Source organism: Leishmania braziliensis, chromosome 35 (assembly GCF_000002845.2).
Source record: "Leishmania braziliensis MHOM/BR/75/M2904 complete genome, chromosome 35".
In the NCBI taxonomy this organism is placed as follows: Eukaryota; Euglenozoa; class Kinetoplastea; order Trypanosomatida; family Trypanosomatidae; genus Leishmania; species Leishmania braziliensis.
The window spans coordinates 213,980-228,667 of record NC_009326.2 but is presented as its reverse complement, the minus strand read 5'-3'; the positions used below and the strand labels follow the sequence as shown (position 1 = coordinate 228,667).

Genomic DNA, 14,688 nt, shown 5'->3' with positions numbered 1-14,688 from the left:
ATGATTACGTGCCACGTACCTGCACAGCTGCAGCTACACCTCCCTCCCGCCTCTGTAAAACTATGAAGGAGACTGAAGGAAGAGGCGGTGGTGGCGATGACCAAAGGGGGAGAAGCACTTGAAAGTGAACAACAGAAGAGAAAACGAGGCGAGGCAGGCACACAAGTGGAGCACCATCGGACGCTGTGCTTGGAGGCAGAGACACTCACATCCACAACAGTCCCAGGTGCGCATGAGTGTGGCTGTATGCCCTTTTCTCCCCTGCCGCCACAACCGCTGATGCACAGCGAATAACCAGTGAATACGAATGCATCACTGATTCGAGTATCGCTGCAGGTGTGTGTTTGATCCCCTCCTTTTCCTCATACATTGACAAAGGAGAACAGATGGCGGTGGTGCTGGAGGAAAGGCCAGGGAAAAAGGACGGCAGGCCAAGCAGTTACTGAGCAGATCATCAGACAAAACGAACGCACCTCCAGCATCTGAGCTCAGGCTCTCCGCTTCAGAACGCCCCAGGGGGGGGGGGTCAAGGGGGGGGGGGGGTGGGGGAGGGGAGGGAATGCAGCGAATGTGCTGGCTTACAGCTGTGCCGAGTCGTCCTGCCAGGTGCACGTATACACCCCCCTTCGTTGACAATAAAGGGACTCGAGGCATTCATACGTGGAGAGGCGCGTGCCGTTCGCGTGACCTGCGCGAAACAAACATAAAAAGGAGCAAAAGCGACGTTATAGCACACTGTCGACACGGACTGCACCACAAAGCGCCCGCAGGTTCCCTCTCTCGCGTCCTTCTTTTTTTTTTCTCCTCCCCTCGTTACTCGACTACAAGCCCAGCTGCGCCTCGAGGCTATACGGGTCCACCGTGTTCGACTCCTGACCACCCCCATCCACCTTGTTGCCCGTCGGCACGTCAGGCAGCTTCGTACCGGGCATAGACAGTGCGTCAGCCAGGTAATCTGCGTCATTTTCCTTCTCCATGTCGAAGTCGAGCGCGTCCAGCTCGCCGAGCATCTCGTCCTCATCGATGTCCTCCGGCACATCGTAGGCGCGGCCCATGATTTCTTGAATCTCCTGCGTGTCCATGTACAGGTCGGCGAGCTCATCCTGCAAGTCCTCCACTTTGTCAATGTTCAGCTTCTTCATGCCCTTGCGCAGCTCCTTGTTCGCCTGCTTCATTGCCGCCACCTGTACCTGCGTGTCCTTCACTGTCTCTGTCGTAAACTGTAGCTGGTCCACGTTGAACTGCTGCTGCATCATCATGTCCTGTTGGTTCTGGTACATGCGCTTCTGCTGAAGCAACTGCACCGCTCGCTGCTTGTAGCGGCTCTGCGTCATGCCGCGCGACCGCTGGATCTGCTCCTTCACCTTCATCAGCTCCGCATCGATCTTGGAAATGCGGGCATCAACGACGTCTGAGCGGCCGCTGATGCGATTGCTGGCATCCTCCAAGGTTGGCTTGGGGGTGCTGTTGGCCTTACCGAAGAGGCGGTTCATCTTGTCTTACGCTGTTGCTGCGAGGCTGGTGAATGACGTAGAGGCCAAAGAGAGGCAGGGTGAGGAGGAGAGAGAACCCGCGAGGCAGCAGAAGAGCAACAGCAGCGAAAGAAAAAACCGAACGCCAAGGGGAATGACACAACCACCAGAGAAACGAAGGACGTTAGCGCACAAGGCCGAGATCAGCGTCAGCAGAGCGGACCAACGCGGCTCAGCGAAGAAGAAAAAGAGGGAGGGGGAGCGCAGGAAAAGGGCAATCAAAGACCAAACACGAATACAAGAGAAACAGACACAAGGAGAGAGTGCGTGCGTACGTGAGTAGGGAGGATGAGAGGGTGAGCAAAATGCAGAATGGCGAGCTAACGTGCAACCCACACACGATACACAAGCCGAGAGAACAACAAGACAGAGCGAAAAACCCCAAGACTATAGAGGGATCAAGAGAGGGAGGCAGGGAGGGGGTATAGAGGCGAAGGGTGAGGGAGCAAAGGGTGAAGGCGCGTGATGGAAAGCAAGGGGATGCCGAGCAGAGCAAAACGACAGCTGAAAAAGAAAGGGCGAATATGCAGTTTGTGATGCATGTGTGAGTGGCGCAGGATACGGATGCGCGTGTACGTGTGCGTACATGTGAAGAGGCAGCTGCCACCGCACAGAGAGAGAGAAAAAGTCAATGGTGGCGTGGTGGGACGGGTGTGGTGGATCAAAAGGGCTTCACAAGGAGGCCCCAAATATGCGCTGCGTGCGCGCACTACTCACTCTTTTCATGATTGTTGTGGAGTGCAAGAGCTCCACAGTGCCCGTGTCGTACCAACCTCTTGCCAGAGCGCAAGGGTCAACGGACGAAGCGGCTTCACTCGGCCATGGTAGAGCTTACTTGGACGTGCGCTAGAACGCACAGGTCGACACTATGTTCGCTCCTTTTTCATTCAACATGCCCATACACTGTCATACAACACATGCGCTCAGCTTCCACACCACTCCCGGTTTGTCACAGGCTCAATCGCATGGGGTGAAGCTGCCGTAGAGACGCGCTACAGCAATGCACTGACTCAATCATCCGAGCACCACCTCTGGCCCCAATTCTACATATCCACCCGCTTCACAGGTCGCCTCACAGCCGCCCCCATCTGGTGTATCCTTCGGTATGGCTCAGGCTCCCCACACCACTAGGCAGCGAGAGACTGGGTGAGATGCGCTCGAGTCACGCTGACACTCTGCCCAACATATGGACCGTACAAGCGTGCTCAACGTCGTGGGTTGCACCGACGCCACGCAACCCGGGACCTGGCCGCCAACACCGCTACACCGTAGGTGCCCAGCCCTATCACTACCTGAAGTGGTTCGACAGCGGCATGGAGAAGGGGAGTGCTTGGCTTTCCCACGCAGAGTGGGGTACTGGCCTCGAGATACCACGCACTGGGATGTTCACTCCGTCAGCAGGGCCCAATGTTCCAAGAGCGAAGACCGAAAAGCAGAAAAAGAAAAACGAGTTGTTTTATCTCACGCCATCTTGCCCTCGCGGAGCGCTGTAGTGGCGGAATCTCGAAATCAACACACACACACACACGCACACACACACACGTCGGTTTCTTTCTTGCTAGAGGCGGCAGCTGAATACCGTGCGCGTTCGTGTCTGCGTGGAGGACAATCAGGGCAACAACGACAGCAACGCGTGCAACAACGGTACGGAGAGACGGTCTCTCGGTGTTACATATGGGCGGGGTGGGTAAAATGTACATCCGCGATTTGAAGAAAAGAGAGAGCAGAGAAGAGCCAAGAACAGAGGTAGAGAGAAGACCGTAGCGGTTTTCCCCCTCCCTACCCCGTCACTTGTGGCGCCACGTGCTGTTGCCAAAGAGCTCTTGGCGTGTGGTGGCAGTGGGCAGCGGCACGGTGGCCATGCGGCGGGGCTCAGCCCCCTCATGCGACTGTAGCGCACGCCGCGGCGCACACCCAGACTTGCCCAGTGGTGAAATGGAGGCAGCGATGGGGGCTCCATGGCCCGACTTCATCTGCCCTTGGTGCGAGCGGCGACCTACACTATCGGCGCTGGTAGCTTTGTCAGGATCACGTTGCTCTTCAGACAGGCTGTCAGTGTCAACACTATCGAGTTGCTCGACCACGTCCACAACGTTGTCATCACCTACCTCCGTTGCCATGGATCTATGCTCGCGCTGGCAAGCGGCACGGAGTTGCACGGATTGCCGCATACGTGCCTTCGCAGCAGCCATTTCGGCGTGTAAGACCTTGCGTGAGGGCAGGCCGTGGTGCACCGCGGCATCGATCGCAGTTGTTGGAGACACACAGAGGAGAGCCGCGAGCGCCGCTGCGGCAGCGTCAGGAGACGCCATTGCGTCGTCTACAACAGGGGAGAGAGAGTTGGCAGTTGGGCTGCGTAGGGCCAGGATCGGAGGAAGTGTAAGAACCGGTGGCGATGATGTCTTGCCCGCTGCGGTGAGGGGATTACTAAGGCCCATGGTAGTGGCTTTGGTGCCAAGGGCGAAGATGCGACCGTCCTCAAAGCGTCCCGCCGTAGCGCTGAGTGGCTCTTCGATGTCGCTGCTGGGTTCCCCCGGCGACGCTGTCCACCCCAGCAGCGTCTTCATCACCCTATGCGAGTTCCACAGGCGTGCTTTCTCGCGGGCAGCGTCGCGGCGCCTTTGCCGCTCCGCATACCACGCCGAGTCGTACACGGACGCCGACTCCAGCGAGAGAGCTGTGCGATTAGCGGTAGTGGTGCGAGCAGCAGCCGCGTAGTCAGACAAAAGAGCGCTGGAAGCGCCGACGCGCGTTAGCACCGGCTTGAGGTACGCGTCGGACACCAGAACCAGCGGAACTTTCGGTGGGCTCACTACAGCTGCCTGTGGTGACCCGCTTCGCTGAGAGGAACCGCCGGTGCACGTCTTGGGCTGCTTCTTCTTCAGCGACCGCTCCCATTGCCTCGCCGTAGCTGACGCCCGTCGCACGCTGCACTGAGGGAGACCCAACGCTACGGTACCGCCACCTCGCAGCACTGGACGTCCCACGGCATCACCAGCGAGTTTGCGCTTCCCATCAGCTGTCCCTTTCCGTGCGGTACCGCGGCAGCATAGGTTGAGATCGGCCTGTTCGAGCATAATCAGGCACTGCAGAGCCTCCGCGCGACGCCGGTGGCGGTTGGCGTGCTGCATGACAATCGCCGCTGTGTCACCGCCTGCGAGGCCTCCGTAGGGTGCGTCGACCGTGGCGTTCAGGCCAGCGTCGTCGTCTACGAAATGACGTTCTGACAGTCGCGGTGCCGTTGCGAACTCATTCATCGCTGTGTCGCGCGCGTCCTCCGGCGTTGTCTTGCGGAGGAGTCTACCGTGCTTTGCAGACGCTCCGGCACACCGGTCTGCAGATGTACTTCGGACCAGTGGTGCGTGGACGCTGTACCCGACACGGTACGTGACAACCATACGAGACGATTGGCTTTGGAGGGGTGCGGCGGGCACGGTGCACGGCGCTGACCGAGGTTCGCCACCCTCACCCGTGAAGCCAACGTAGCGCCGTGGCGTAGCCCCGTGGTTTGCCACCTGTTGTGTCAAGCTGTTCGGTGTGCCACCGTGGGAAAGGCCACCAGGTGACGTAGAGATGAGGGCGCAGGCCGGCGGTGTCCTTGGCACCTCGCTGTTCGCACCTTCAATGCAGTTGGGGGTCTCGTCGCTGACCAACGATGGCTTCCCTGGCAGCGGCAGCGTTTTGTCTGCAAACTCGAAGGGGTCTGCAACGGACGGCAACAGTGATGGTCCTAGAGCAATGCTGTGCCTCCGCTGCGTCGCCATGGCTGTCCCCAACGCACGCTGCGAGGAGGCATTTTCGACGGAGCTTTGCACAACAACGCGTAGCGTCTGGCGCAGGCACTCTCGTACGGATGAAGCACGTGCCACAAACTCTGACGTACTCCGCTGGCGAGCCGAGCTGCATCCACCTCTGCCGTGTCCGTCGCAGCAGCGGTCGGCAAAGGCGAGGATAAGCGGCGAGGGAGGCAGTGCTGGCCTTCCTGCGGCACTCGATGGCACGGTCGACGGTGTCACAGACTTACAGGACGTCTTGATCACGTTCTTGTCGCAGTGGGGCTGGATCTTCGTGGCTGGTAGGTTGCTCGAGAAGGCGGTTGCCGTGTGCTTGGCCGTGACATCCGGTGAGAGGGACTTGCACCACGCTTGCACCACAGTGAGCGGTCGCGGTGCTACCGCAAGTGCGTCACCTTGAGGCTCAGCGGGGACCACAGACCGCGAGAACGCGCGGACATCAGCCGTCAGCACTGCCCATGCGCGATCGATGAGTTTCGCCTCCTCTTCACTTTCCTCTTCGCCCGGTTCCACGTTCGCCGATTCGCCTGCTGTGGTGCCCTCCAGAGGTTTGGCTGGCATGTAAAAGCGCATCAAGGCAGCCGATAGTTCCGTGGATTTGCCATCAAGCAGACGCTCGCGTACGTACTGCTGCCGCAACGCTTCGTACGCTTGCCTGGCGGCCCACGGAAGCTTCATTATACTCGGTTGCACCCGCACTGGGGCGTGGGAGCGGCGGTGGTTGGTTGCGTCCGCGCGTTCACATGGACGGAGCAGCAAAATGCCGCTAAGTTCGTAATTTGGTGTGATTGGGGAGGTCGACAACAAAGAACACGACGGCAGCGTCCAAAGCATCACGGCGGAATCCTCTCCGGTCGTAAGGAGCTGGAGAGCGGTGGCCGCCTCATCACTGACACCGGCCGGCACTGTTGTGAAAAAAGCACCCGAGACGGCGTCCGCATGCGCCAGCCAGCGATCAAGCATTCGACCTTCCTCACGCTCCAGCCCATGCTGCGGCCACCCAGTGGTCCTTGCGCCTGGTTTCCGAGGTCCCTGAGCGTCTGCAGCGACCACCTGGCGTGCGGCCTGCACGACGCTGGTGATGTCGAGCAGCGTCAAAACACCACTCTGGTCGCCTGCGGCAACGAGCCACTGAGTATCACAATGGTGCACTGCGAGTGCCGTAATGGGCTCACGTGTCATCACCGCACGGCACTGCCACAGCTCCCGGCCGTGGTGCACGTCCCAAAGCTGCACGAGGCCGTCGTTGCTGCCGGACAGCACCAGGCATACAGCTGCCTCACCACTGTCAGGTGCGGAAGCAGCGGTGTCGTGCGGGATGTGCACCAGGCGAGACAGGAAGCCCGTTAGCAACGAGTCCGCGAGGGCCACCGCGACCATAGCGTCACCGTCCGCCTGCTCTGCCGCCTCCCCATTTGCCATGCTAAGAGTGGTCGAGTCATCCAGCGAGATCAGAGGACCGGGAAAGACCGCTGTTGGCTGCGGCGCCCGCATCGACAGATTTGAACCTCGCCACCTTGGCTGCGCTGCCGCCGCCCGCCCCAGGGGCAGCGGGTCACACGGGACAGCCGAGGTGGCCATGCTAGAGAGGGGTGCCGTGTACAAGACACGCCGGCCACCCACAACAACCAGATTTGCACACGGAAGCCCTAACACGCTCACGATGCTGTTGTTGCCGTCTGCGTGCGAGCCGGAAAGACGGAGTTCACGAAGCGGTGCAATGGGCCCTGCCGCTCCGTCGATTGTCGCAGTTGCCTGTGTGCTTGCTGACACTGTTGTGGCACTCGACAGTAGCAGCGGGTACATCAACAGGCGGCTTTCCCCACTCGCCCCATGCAGCGTCTCCCCACCCGTTCCACGTGTGGCGTGACCCACAGCTAGGGCGTAGGCTGTCACCACCTCCGCGCTGCTGACTCCCTGCGTTGCGCTGCTCCTCCTGGCCACTGCAGTTACCGCGGCGAGTGCGTTCACCGAGACACTGTCGTGAAGAGAGAGTCGCTGCAGAAGGTGAGGCTGGGGCAGCCCACTCGTGCCGTGAGCCGGCGAGGAGTCAGAGAGAAGGCAGTCATACTGCCCAATGACTGCCTCTGACTCGTGCGCAATGAACAGGGATGGTCGCTGCAGGTGGGAGTGTTCATCAGTGGCCTCCGTGTCGCACAGGGCGACAGATCGAATGCCGGCCGTGATGCGCCATGCTCGCAGCACCTCTGCTGTGGGATCTCCCTTCTGTCCAGCGCGTAGCCGCCAGAAGAGCACGTGGTGCGCGTCAGCTGTCACAGCACACTTCAGGGACGCACACCAGGCGGTGAAGAAAATCGACGCCGTATGGCCACGCATCACAGCGGAGTCCACCGAACGGGCGAGGTACCACGGCACCAAGTATAGCCCACCCAGGAGCACCCGGTCAGTACCGTTTACGCAGTCGTAGCGGGCAAGACGAGCTTCCTTGGTCACGCTGTTCAACTTGTCGACGACGCCAGAAGCCGTCGCGGTGGCAGCGGTACGCGGCTCAATTTCGGAGGCGATGAGCTTCCCCGAGAGGGCGTCAAATATACGAACAACTCGCTCGGTGTCTAGCACGAGCAGAAATAGAGCCATTTGGAAGCTGCGCCCCAACGAGCTCCTGCCGCTTGCATCGTCAGCCGTGACGACGGCCGGTGACGCATCCTTGCTGCGCTCATCGAGTAGCCGCCGACGGAACAGGCTCACGTCCACTGGGTAGCCGCCTCGTACCACCAGCGCCGGCGGGTTGGATGGTGAGGAGGGGGTGCCGTCAGCCCCGCTCCTCAGGTCTGCGGCGGTCGCAGTGTCACGCAACGTCACGACGCGTATTGGGATAGAGGAGCTTCCTGCCATGAGGTTCCACCAGCAGAGCGTGTGGTCGGCACTTCCAGTGATGAGCAACTGGTGCTCTTCGTCGACGCAGCAGCATGTGACGGGTCGAGAGTGACCGTCAGCGCTGCCAACGTGCTGCCACAGCGACGGCGCTCGTGATGAGAGAGACTTCAGGGGGGATGGGGGCACGTGAGACACGGGTGTGGGCAGCGAGACGACCACACCGAGTTGCCGCAGTGGCGCATGCAAGCACGAAAGCCGCCGCAGCTGCGTTGTGCAGTCTTCGCTTACAGAGACGACCATGTCGCGACCCACGAGCACCTCTATGCCCAATACCGTCGCTGAGTGGAGGAGGCCCGAGAAGACGGGGACGCGCACCGCTGGCGGGTCCAGCCGCGTCTCGCCGTGCTGATGCAAAGAAAACCAGCGCTGTGGCAGCACATAGGCCTGAACGAGTCCTTTAGGAAAGCCAAGCAGCAGCAACGGATCCAGCGCTGAGTGTGACGACAAGGCACCGCCACCGCCGCTGACGTTGCTGGTGTAAATCACGGCAGGCGCTGCAGCGAGCGCGATGGCGGACGCGTACCATTGTCGAGGCATGGTCGAGTTTGGCGTGGAGGTCGGCGGGGCTGGAGCGACGCTGAACTGCGCCAACACATCTGCGTTCTTCTCCTCGTGTTGTGTCAGGTGCTCGTAGGTCGGCGCCACAGTGCGCAGGCCTTGGAAGTATTCGTTGGAGGAGCTGGTGAGGGCCTCACGGGCCTCGTTTCTGTACGCGCGCACCGTGTAGACGGGCCTGCGCACAATCGCCATGTCTGAGGAAGGGGCGAGGCGACAGCTGTACGCTTCCGCGGCGTACCACGTTGGGCCCTTGAAGTAGCGATGAGTGAGTTGTTGATCTCCCCTTGCCAAAGCGCCACTGTCACCCTCCTCACTGACGTGGTCCTTTCCAAGCCCGCTGAGCGCAGGGCCGCATTGTGGCGGCGCAATCTGGCGAGAGGGCTCCAGGGACTCCCCCCGTGCGCCACGCAACGTGCGGATGATCTCGTGTGTGCCGGTGCGGCATAGCGTCAACGTCCCATCGGTTGAGGCGACCACCGCCACCTCAGAGTTGCCGACTGCCTGGCCACTCGCGCACAGGCCGGTGACAGGGCCACCGAGCGTGATGACGTGGGCCTCCGGAATGAGCACGGGGTGCTCTGCACAGGACGAGGAGGTCGCATGCGATGAGGACGCGCGGGGTTGCAGTTCCGATCGCCACAGCTTCACCGCTCCGTCGGCGCCTCCGGTCAGATAGCGACACGCCGCCGCACACCATACGAGGTGCGTAATGATGTCGCGGTGGAAGAGAAGGTGGATGGAGGGGTGCTGCCGGGCCCAAGCATCGCGGTACACGGGCGCCTCTTCTAGCCGGAATGGTGCGGGGCCGCGTCTATCAGGGGTGGAGGTCTCCAAGGGGGACTCCGGTGTTGGCGGGCTAGTCGCTAGCATTCCCGACTGAGTTGGGTGCATAACTTAACAGGCAGGGGAATGGTGACAGGACTTGCGTGTTTCTGTGCGTGTGTATGCCCTTGGAGTTGGAGCACGTATGCCCACGGACACCTTTAAATGCGCGCAAACGACGAAAGGAGGGGGAAAGGGGAGGGCGGAGTGGGAAGGGTGAGAGAGGGTTGGAGGTGGTGGTCAAAGACAGGAGAGGCGGAGTGGGGAGAGGATACGAAGTCCAAACAGCAGGGGCAGGGGGCATCCTCCCCCTTCATCTCCGTTAAACACCCCTCCTCTCCTCAGCGATAACGACGACAAACGGAGAGGAAGAGACGCCCAGTGGTGGTGGTGGGGGGGGGGGCAGGCGATAGGGCTGATCGTTGAGGTCCCCGTCGTTTTATGCACTTTTCAATGTTTGGTGGCGGTGGTGGTGTGGAGGTGCGTTCCTTCTTCCTGTGCGGGGCCACCTGGCACATAAAAGAGTGAGACGGGAGAGACGCGTGGTGCAGTGAGGTGGGAGAGGGTGAAACCGCAACACGATGGGACGGGGGGCAGGGGAGCGTATTAATTCGTATCGCAATGCGGGATACGCAAGACGGAAAAAGGATCGAGGGAGCTCACAAACAAACTCATGCGCGCGCAGGACACAGACGAGAAAACAAAGACCAAAGAAAGAACGAACGCTGCGGCACATGGCGGCGGCGCATGTCGAGCGAGCATATGAGGAAGACTGTATGGCCATGAGCGAAGAATGCAAGTACGCAGCCGCACTCATGCACAACAGCAGAGAGAAAGCCACCCCCCACACACACGTGTTACGCTGGCCACTTACGTCCTCTGCGAGAGAGAGAGAGAGGGGAAAACAGGGAAGAAAAAACAGAAACTCAACACGCGTACAGCAGGCGAAAGAGAAAGGCGTGGGGGCGACGTTTGAAAGGCAGCGAAACTTCGCGTAGCGCGGCAGTCGCACGTGGCGCAGAGGGGTAAGAGTCACAGCATCCAGGGAAGTAGAGGCATCCCTGAGCTTCACGCGCACATAAAAGGGCTATAAAGAGAGGGGAATGCAGAATGCACCAATGAATTTACGAGCAAAACCAACAAAGGGCCGGCGCCATCCTGCATCCAGTCGCGGGGCGTAGGGGTATGGGGAGTTGGGGGCGTGGCTACACTGTGATGCGCTCCAGCACATTGTACAGCCTCTCCGCATACTTATCTGGGGCAATCACGCTAATGGCACGCCGGTCGCTGACAAATCCTTTCGCGAAGCTCTCCAACTTCTTGGCGGAGTTGTACGTCTGCAGTACATCAATAATGCCAAGGTAATATACCTCCTCACGCGCGGTCGAGTCGTCACCAGGGGTGTAGATCGGCAGCGACAGCAATCCACCATCACACCCGTGGATGCAGACGTAGACATCATCGTCAGAGCCGCGTTGCTGCGCATCGGCGGAGGACGTCGACAGCGTCGGGTCCACCGCCCACATGCCGATGCTCTGCCCGTTTGCAGAGGCCGTTTCGCCAGTCACGCACATGACCTCACTGGGCGTTCTTCCGTTGGTTTCCTGTGTGGCGACATCGCCGACATTGTTAATGCGGCCGCCGAAGTGGTCCATGTGGGTGTTGTTGTGCTGCCGGCGCAGGAGCAGAAGCGTCTTGGAGGGTCCCTCTTTGAGGGAGAAGAGACGACTACGGACACCGATCATACAGCTGTAGTCCACCACGTTGAGTTGGCGCAAGAAGCCAACGTCGGAGCGTAACTGGGCGAGCATGATGGCGCGCTGATACGTGCCACACATAATGAGCTGCGGAGGTAGGTCGTTGTCCTTGAGCAGGAGCGCCCCGAAGGCCGTACGCGGCGGCGGTTTGCCCGGCTGGAGCGCTGTCCGGTTCACTGTGCTGCCCTTCACATCGTAGATACGGTGAATGTAGTACGGTGTTGCGAAGACATTCTGCATGAGTACAAAGTGCTGCACCACACCAGCCTTCCACCACCGCAGCGTCGCTAGCGCGTAGAAGCGCGGCAGCAGCGTATGCGGGTTGCGCTCGCAGTACCGCACATACGCTGGCAGGAACTTGCGCAGTAGGAAGTCCAGTTCCCTGGGCCGGACCGTCTTCATGACAAAGTCGCTAAAGTACAGCAAGGTTGTCCCGCTCTTGCCAGGCGACACACTGATGCGCCACGCGGTGGCCTCGTCCGCACCGACCGAGACACCGACACGACGACGTTGATGTGCCTGGACCGCGCGCCGGCGCGGAGTGCTCGTTGCTTCAGCGCCGTCTGCATCGGGCTGCGCCGGCGAGGTTGGTGCAAAGGCGCGCCGAAAACGGTCCACGTCCATGCGCAGGAAGTCGCGGATTTGGTTGAAGATGACCGGTGCGTGCATCTCAACCTGCACCTCATCGAGGCGACTAAAGTGCTTCTTGGGGGCGTGCACGCGGCGGTCACTGCCAGCTGCCGCCACGAAGGCAACACCAGCCTTCGATCTTGTGGGACTGGGTACCGCAGACGCGCCGAGGGACATGGAGGACGACTGCATGGACTCATCCCTGCTGCTGCCGTACTGTCTCGGTTGCTTATTCTTCTTCTCTGACTTGGCGGTGGTCGCAGGTAAATTGGCGGAGAGACGTGCGAGCAGCAGACGGGCGAACGGGTCGAGGTTCTCGTCGTTGGCGCCTAGCATATCGGCCCCCTCGGGAGGCTCGCCGTCATTTCCAGCTGCGATGCCTTCTACGTTGTCCTCGCGATGCGTACCGCTGATGAGCAACAAATCCTTGCTGGCACCTTCCGCAAAGCAACGGCGCAGCTCTGCGTCACGGTTCTCTGCCTCGAACGCCGGTAAACTCTCCTCCGCCGCCTGTGATGGCGTCAAACGCCGTGGTGAGTCTTGCATGCAGCGAAAGGGCAGGAGCAGCGACTCCTCGATAGCCCGCTTCAGCGCCGTGTCACTCACACCCTTGGGGTAGAGCAGCTGGGGGACCTTCATGGAGGTTGGAGAAGTCGCGATCGATTCTGGCTGCAGTATTGCAGGCGCGGCTCCGGTCGTCAGGGTCGTGGAGACGTAGGCGCCGCTTGCAGCAGCCCCACTGACGATAGGACTGCATAGTGAAGTAGCTGAGGCAGGCGAGGAGGAGAACGATGACGTGTCTGCAAGCGACGCTGCCCTAGAGTGTAAGCCAAGTGGATTGTGCTTCTCCGACGAGGTCGACAGTGTCAACACGGGTGTCTCGTTTGTCGGCCGCGCTTGAATTGTGTCGAGCAGTGCCGCCTCCAGTACTTTGCAGAGGTACCAGCTGTTGTTTTTCACAGCGTCGCTCACAGCACGGCCAATTTGATTCGGGTTCTTCGTGGGCCCAGCGCATGGGGCTATAGCGGCTGCTGTTGTACTGTGACCGCTTTCCCCGGCACGGCCGGGGCGCCGAGGCAGGCTGCCGCTCCCGGTGTCGCCGTCAATCCCCTTCACCCCGCCATCTTCCGCTGCCGCGCTGCTAATGAGAGAGGATGGCCCCCACTCTCCACGTTGCCCGGTATCTGCACTCTGGGGCGCGGCACCGAGAGGCATCATTTCCGTATTGTCATTTTCACAGCGTGACCCAGCGGCAGCGCTCCCTGCCGCATCGTACTCAGGGCCCAACAGCTGCTCCAGCCGCAGCAAGCGCTGTGACTTGCGGAGCTGAAAGCGCTGCAGCAGCGCCTCGGCCGACAAGTCGTCGACGGCGCGCGTGCCGACGCAGGCAGGCTTGTCCGGCAACGCCAGCGCAGATAACGCTGGGGAAGGGCTGGTTGACAATGCATGTCGCTGGACCATTTCATCGTAGGCGTCCTGGATGGTGTTGAGCTTTGCCGCAGCTGCCGACTCCATCGGCTCTGCCAGTGCCGTTTCTAGAAGTGGAGACGCGGGCGAGACTGCCGTGACGGTGCCGTCCGAGTTCCTCTGTCCCGCCTCAAGTTGCTGCTGCTGTTGAGAGAGCTCGTTGTGAAGATGCTGAACGTTGTGCAGTAGCGACCGCACCACCATGGCGCGCTGCTGTCTTTCTTCTCTCCGCTGCAACATGCGGGCGCGTAGGGTGCTAGCTTCTTCTTCTTCGGTTGTGTCAGAGAGCACCTGCTGCGGCGCCAGCAGGGGTGGGGCTACCGCGCACTCCGGCGCCGCCGCCTCTACGACGTCTAATACGGCTAGAGCACCATGGGAGGCCGGACACGTTGTCGCCGCACTGGTGTGAAGTAGCTGGTGCTGCTGCTCGCGCAGCTTGAGGAGTTGCAACCGCAGGAGATGATTCTCACGCTGGAGTCGGCGCATCTGCAGCTCTTTCTCCGTCCCGTTGCCGCGCGAAGACAGAGTTGCCGAGGAAGGTACAATACCTTCGCACTGATGGACAACACCTTCACCCTTGATGTCATCCACTGAGGCCCTGGCATGCTCATCGCGCGACTCCATCCGCTGAACCTGTGTGCCGTGTTGCGGTCTCAAGTAATCAAGGAGGTCCTAGGGAGAAGCGGGAGAGGAAGGGCGGGCCGCATGCGTGGCTGCTAAAGGTGATGTGCGGTTACACTTGCACACCACGATATGACGGTACCTTCCCGACAAAGAAGTCAAGCGCGCACTAATGTGGTGATGTGTGTGTGTGTGTGTGTGTGTGTGTGTGTGTGTGTCCTCTTGTATGCGAAGGGGCAGGAGGGGGGAGGGGGAGGGGAGGCGATGGGGATCACCCACGACAGGGGGGAGGGGGGGAGGACTTGGGACAAAAACAACGAAACGAAGACACGCGCACCGGTGCCGTGTGCAGGTGCAGAGAAGAAAGCGGGAACGGCGCAGAGGCATGTGGAGATGGACGTATTTGTGCACGTGCCCACACAGTTAGGCAGCCCCATCGCGAGGGCACGTGCACAGGCGAGATTGCGCGTGGGGTGGCAAAGGTCGCGGCATGCCGAGAGGAACAGCGCGCAGAGGGAGGGGGCATGAGGCACACCCCTGTGGCGTCACAGCAGGCACGCACGAGGCGCCTTCTCCAGCCTCCTTCCCCCTTTCCCCTTTCTCCGTACT

General features: G+C 60.6%; 3 protein-coding genes across 3 annotated transcripts; all 3 read right to left on the bottom strand.

Moving 5' to 3' along the window:
- Positions 1-821: 821 nt before the first annotated feature.
- Positions 822-1,493, bottom strand: LBRM_34_0580 (conserved SNF-7-like protein; the record flags this gene model as incomplete). Its single annotated transcript, XM_001568121.2, has 1 exon — positions 822-1,493. The coding sequence occupies one exon, from the start codon at positions 1,491-1,493 to the stop codon at positions 822-824; it is 672 nt and encodes a 223-aa protein (XP_001568171.2).
- A 1,826-nt stretch (positions 1,494-3,319) lies between these two features.
- Positions 3,320-9,673, bottom strand: LBRM_34_0570 (conserved hypothetical protein; the record flags this gene model as incomplete). Its single annotated transcript, XM_001568120.2, has 1 exon — positions 3,320-9,673. One exon carries the CDS (start codon positions 9,671-9,673, stop codon positions 3,320-3,322), a length of 6,354 nt encoding a protein of 2,117 aa, XP_001568170.2.
- A 1,136-nt stretch (positions 9,674-10,809) lies between these two features.
- LBRM_34_0560 (putative phosphatidylinositol-4-phosphate 5-kinase-like) lies at positions 10,810-14,082 on the bottom strand (the record flags this gene model as incomplete). Its single annotated transcript, XM_001568119.2, has 1 exon — positions 10,810-14,082. The coding sequence occupies one exon, from the start codon at positions 14,080-14,082 to the stop codon at positions 10,810-10,812; it is 3,273 nt and encodes a 1,090-aa protein (XP_001568169.1).
- Positions 14,083-14,688: the final 606 nt, after the last annotated feature.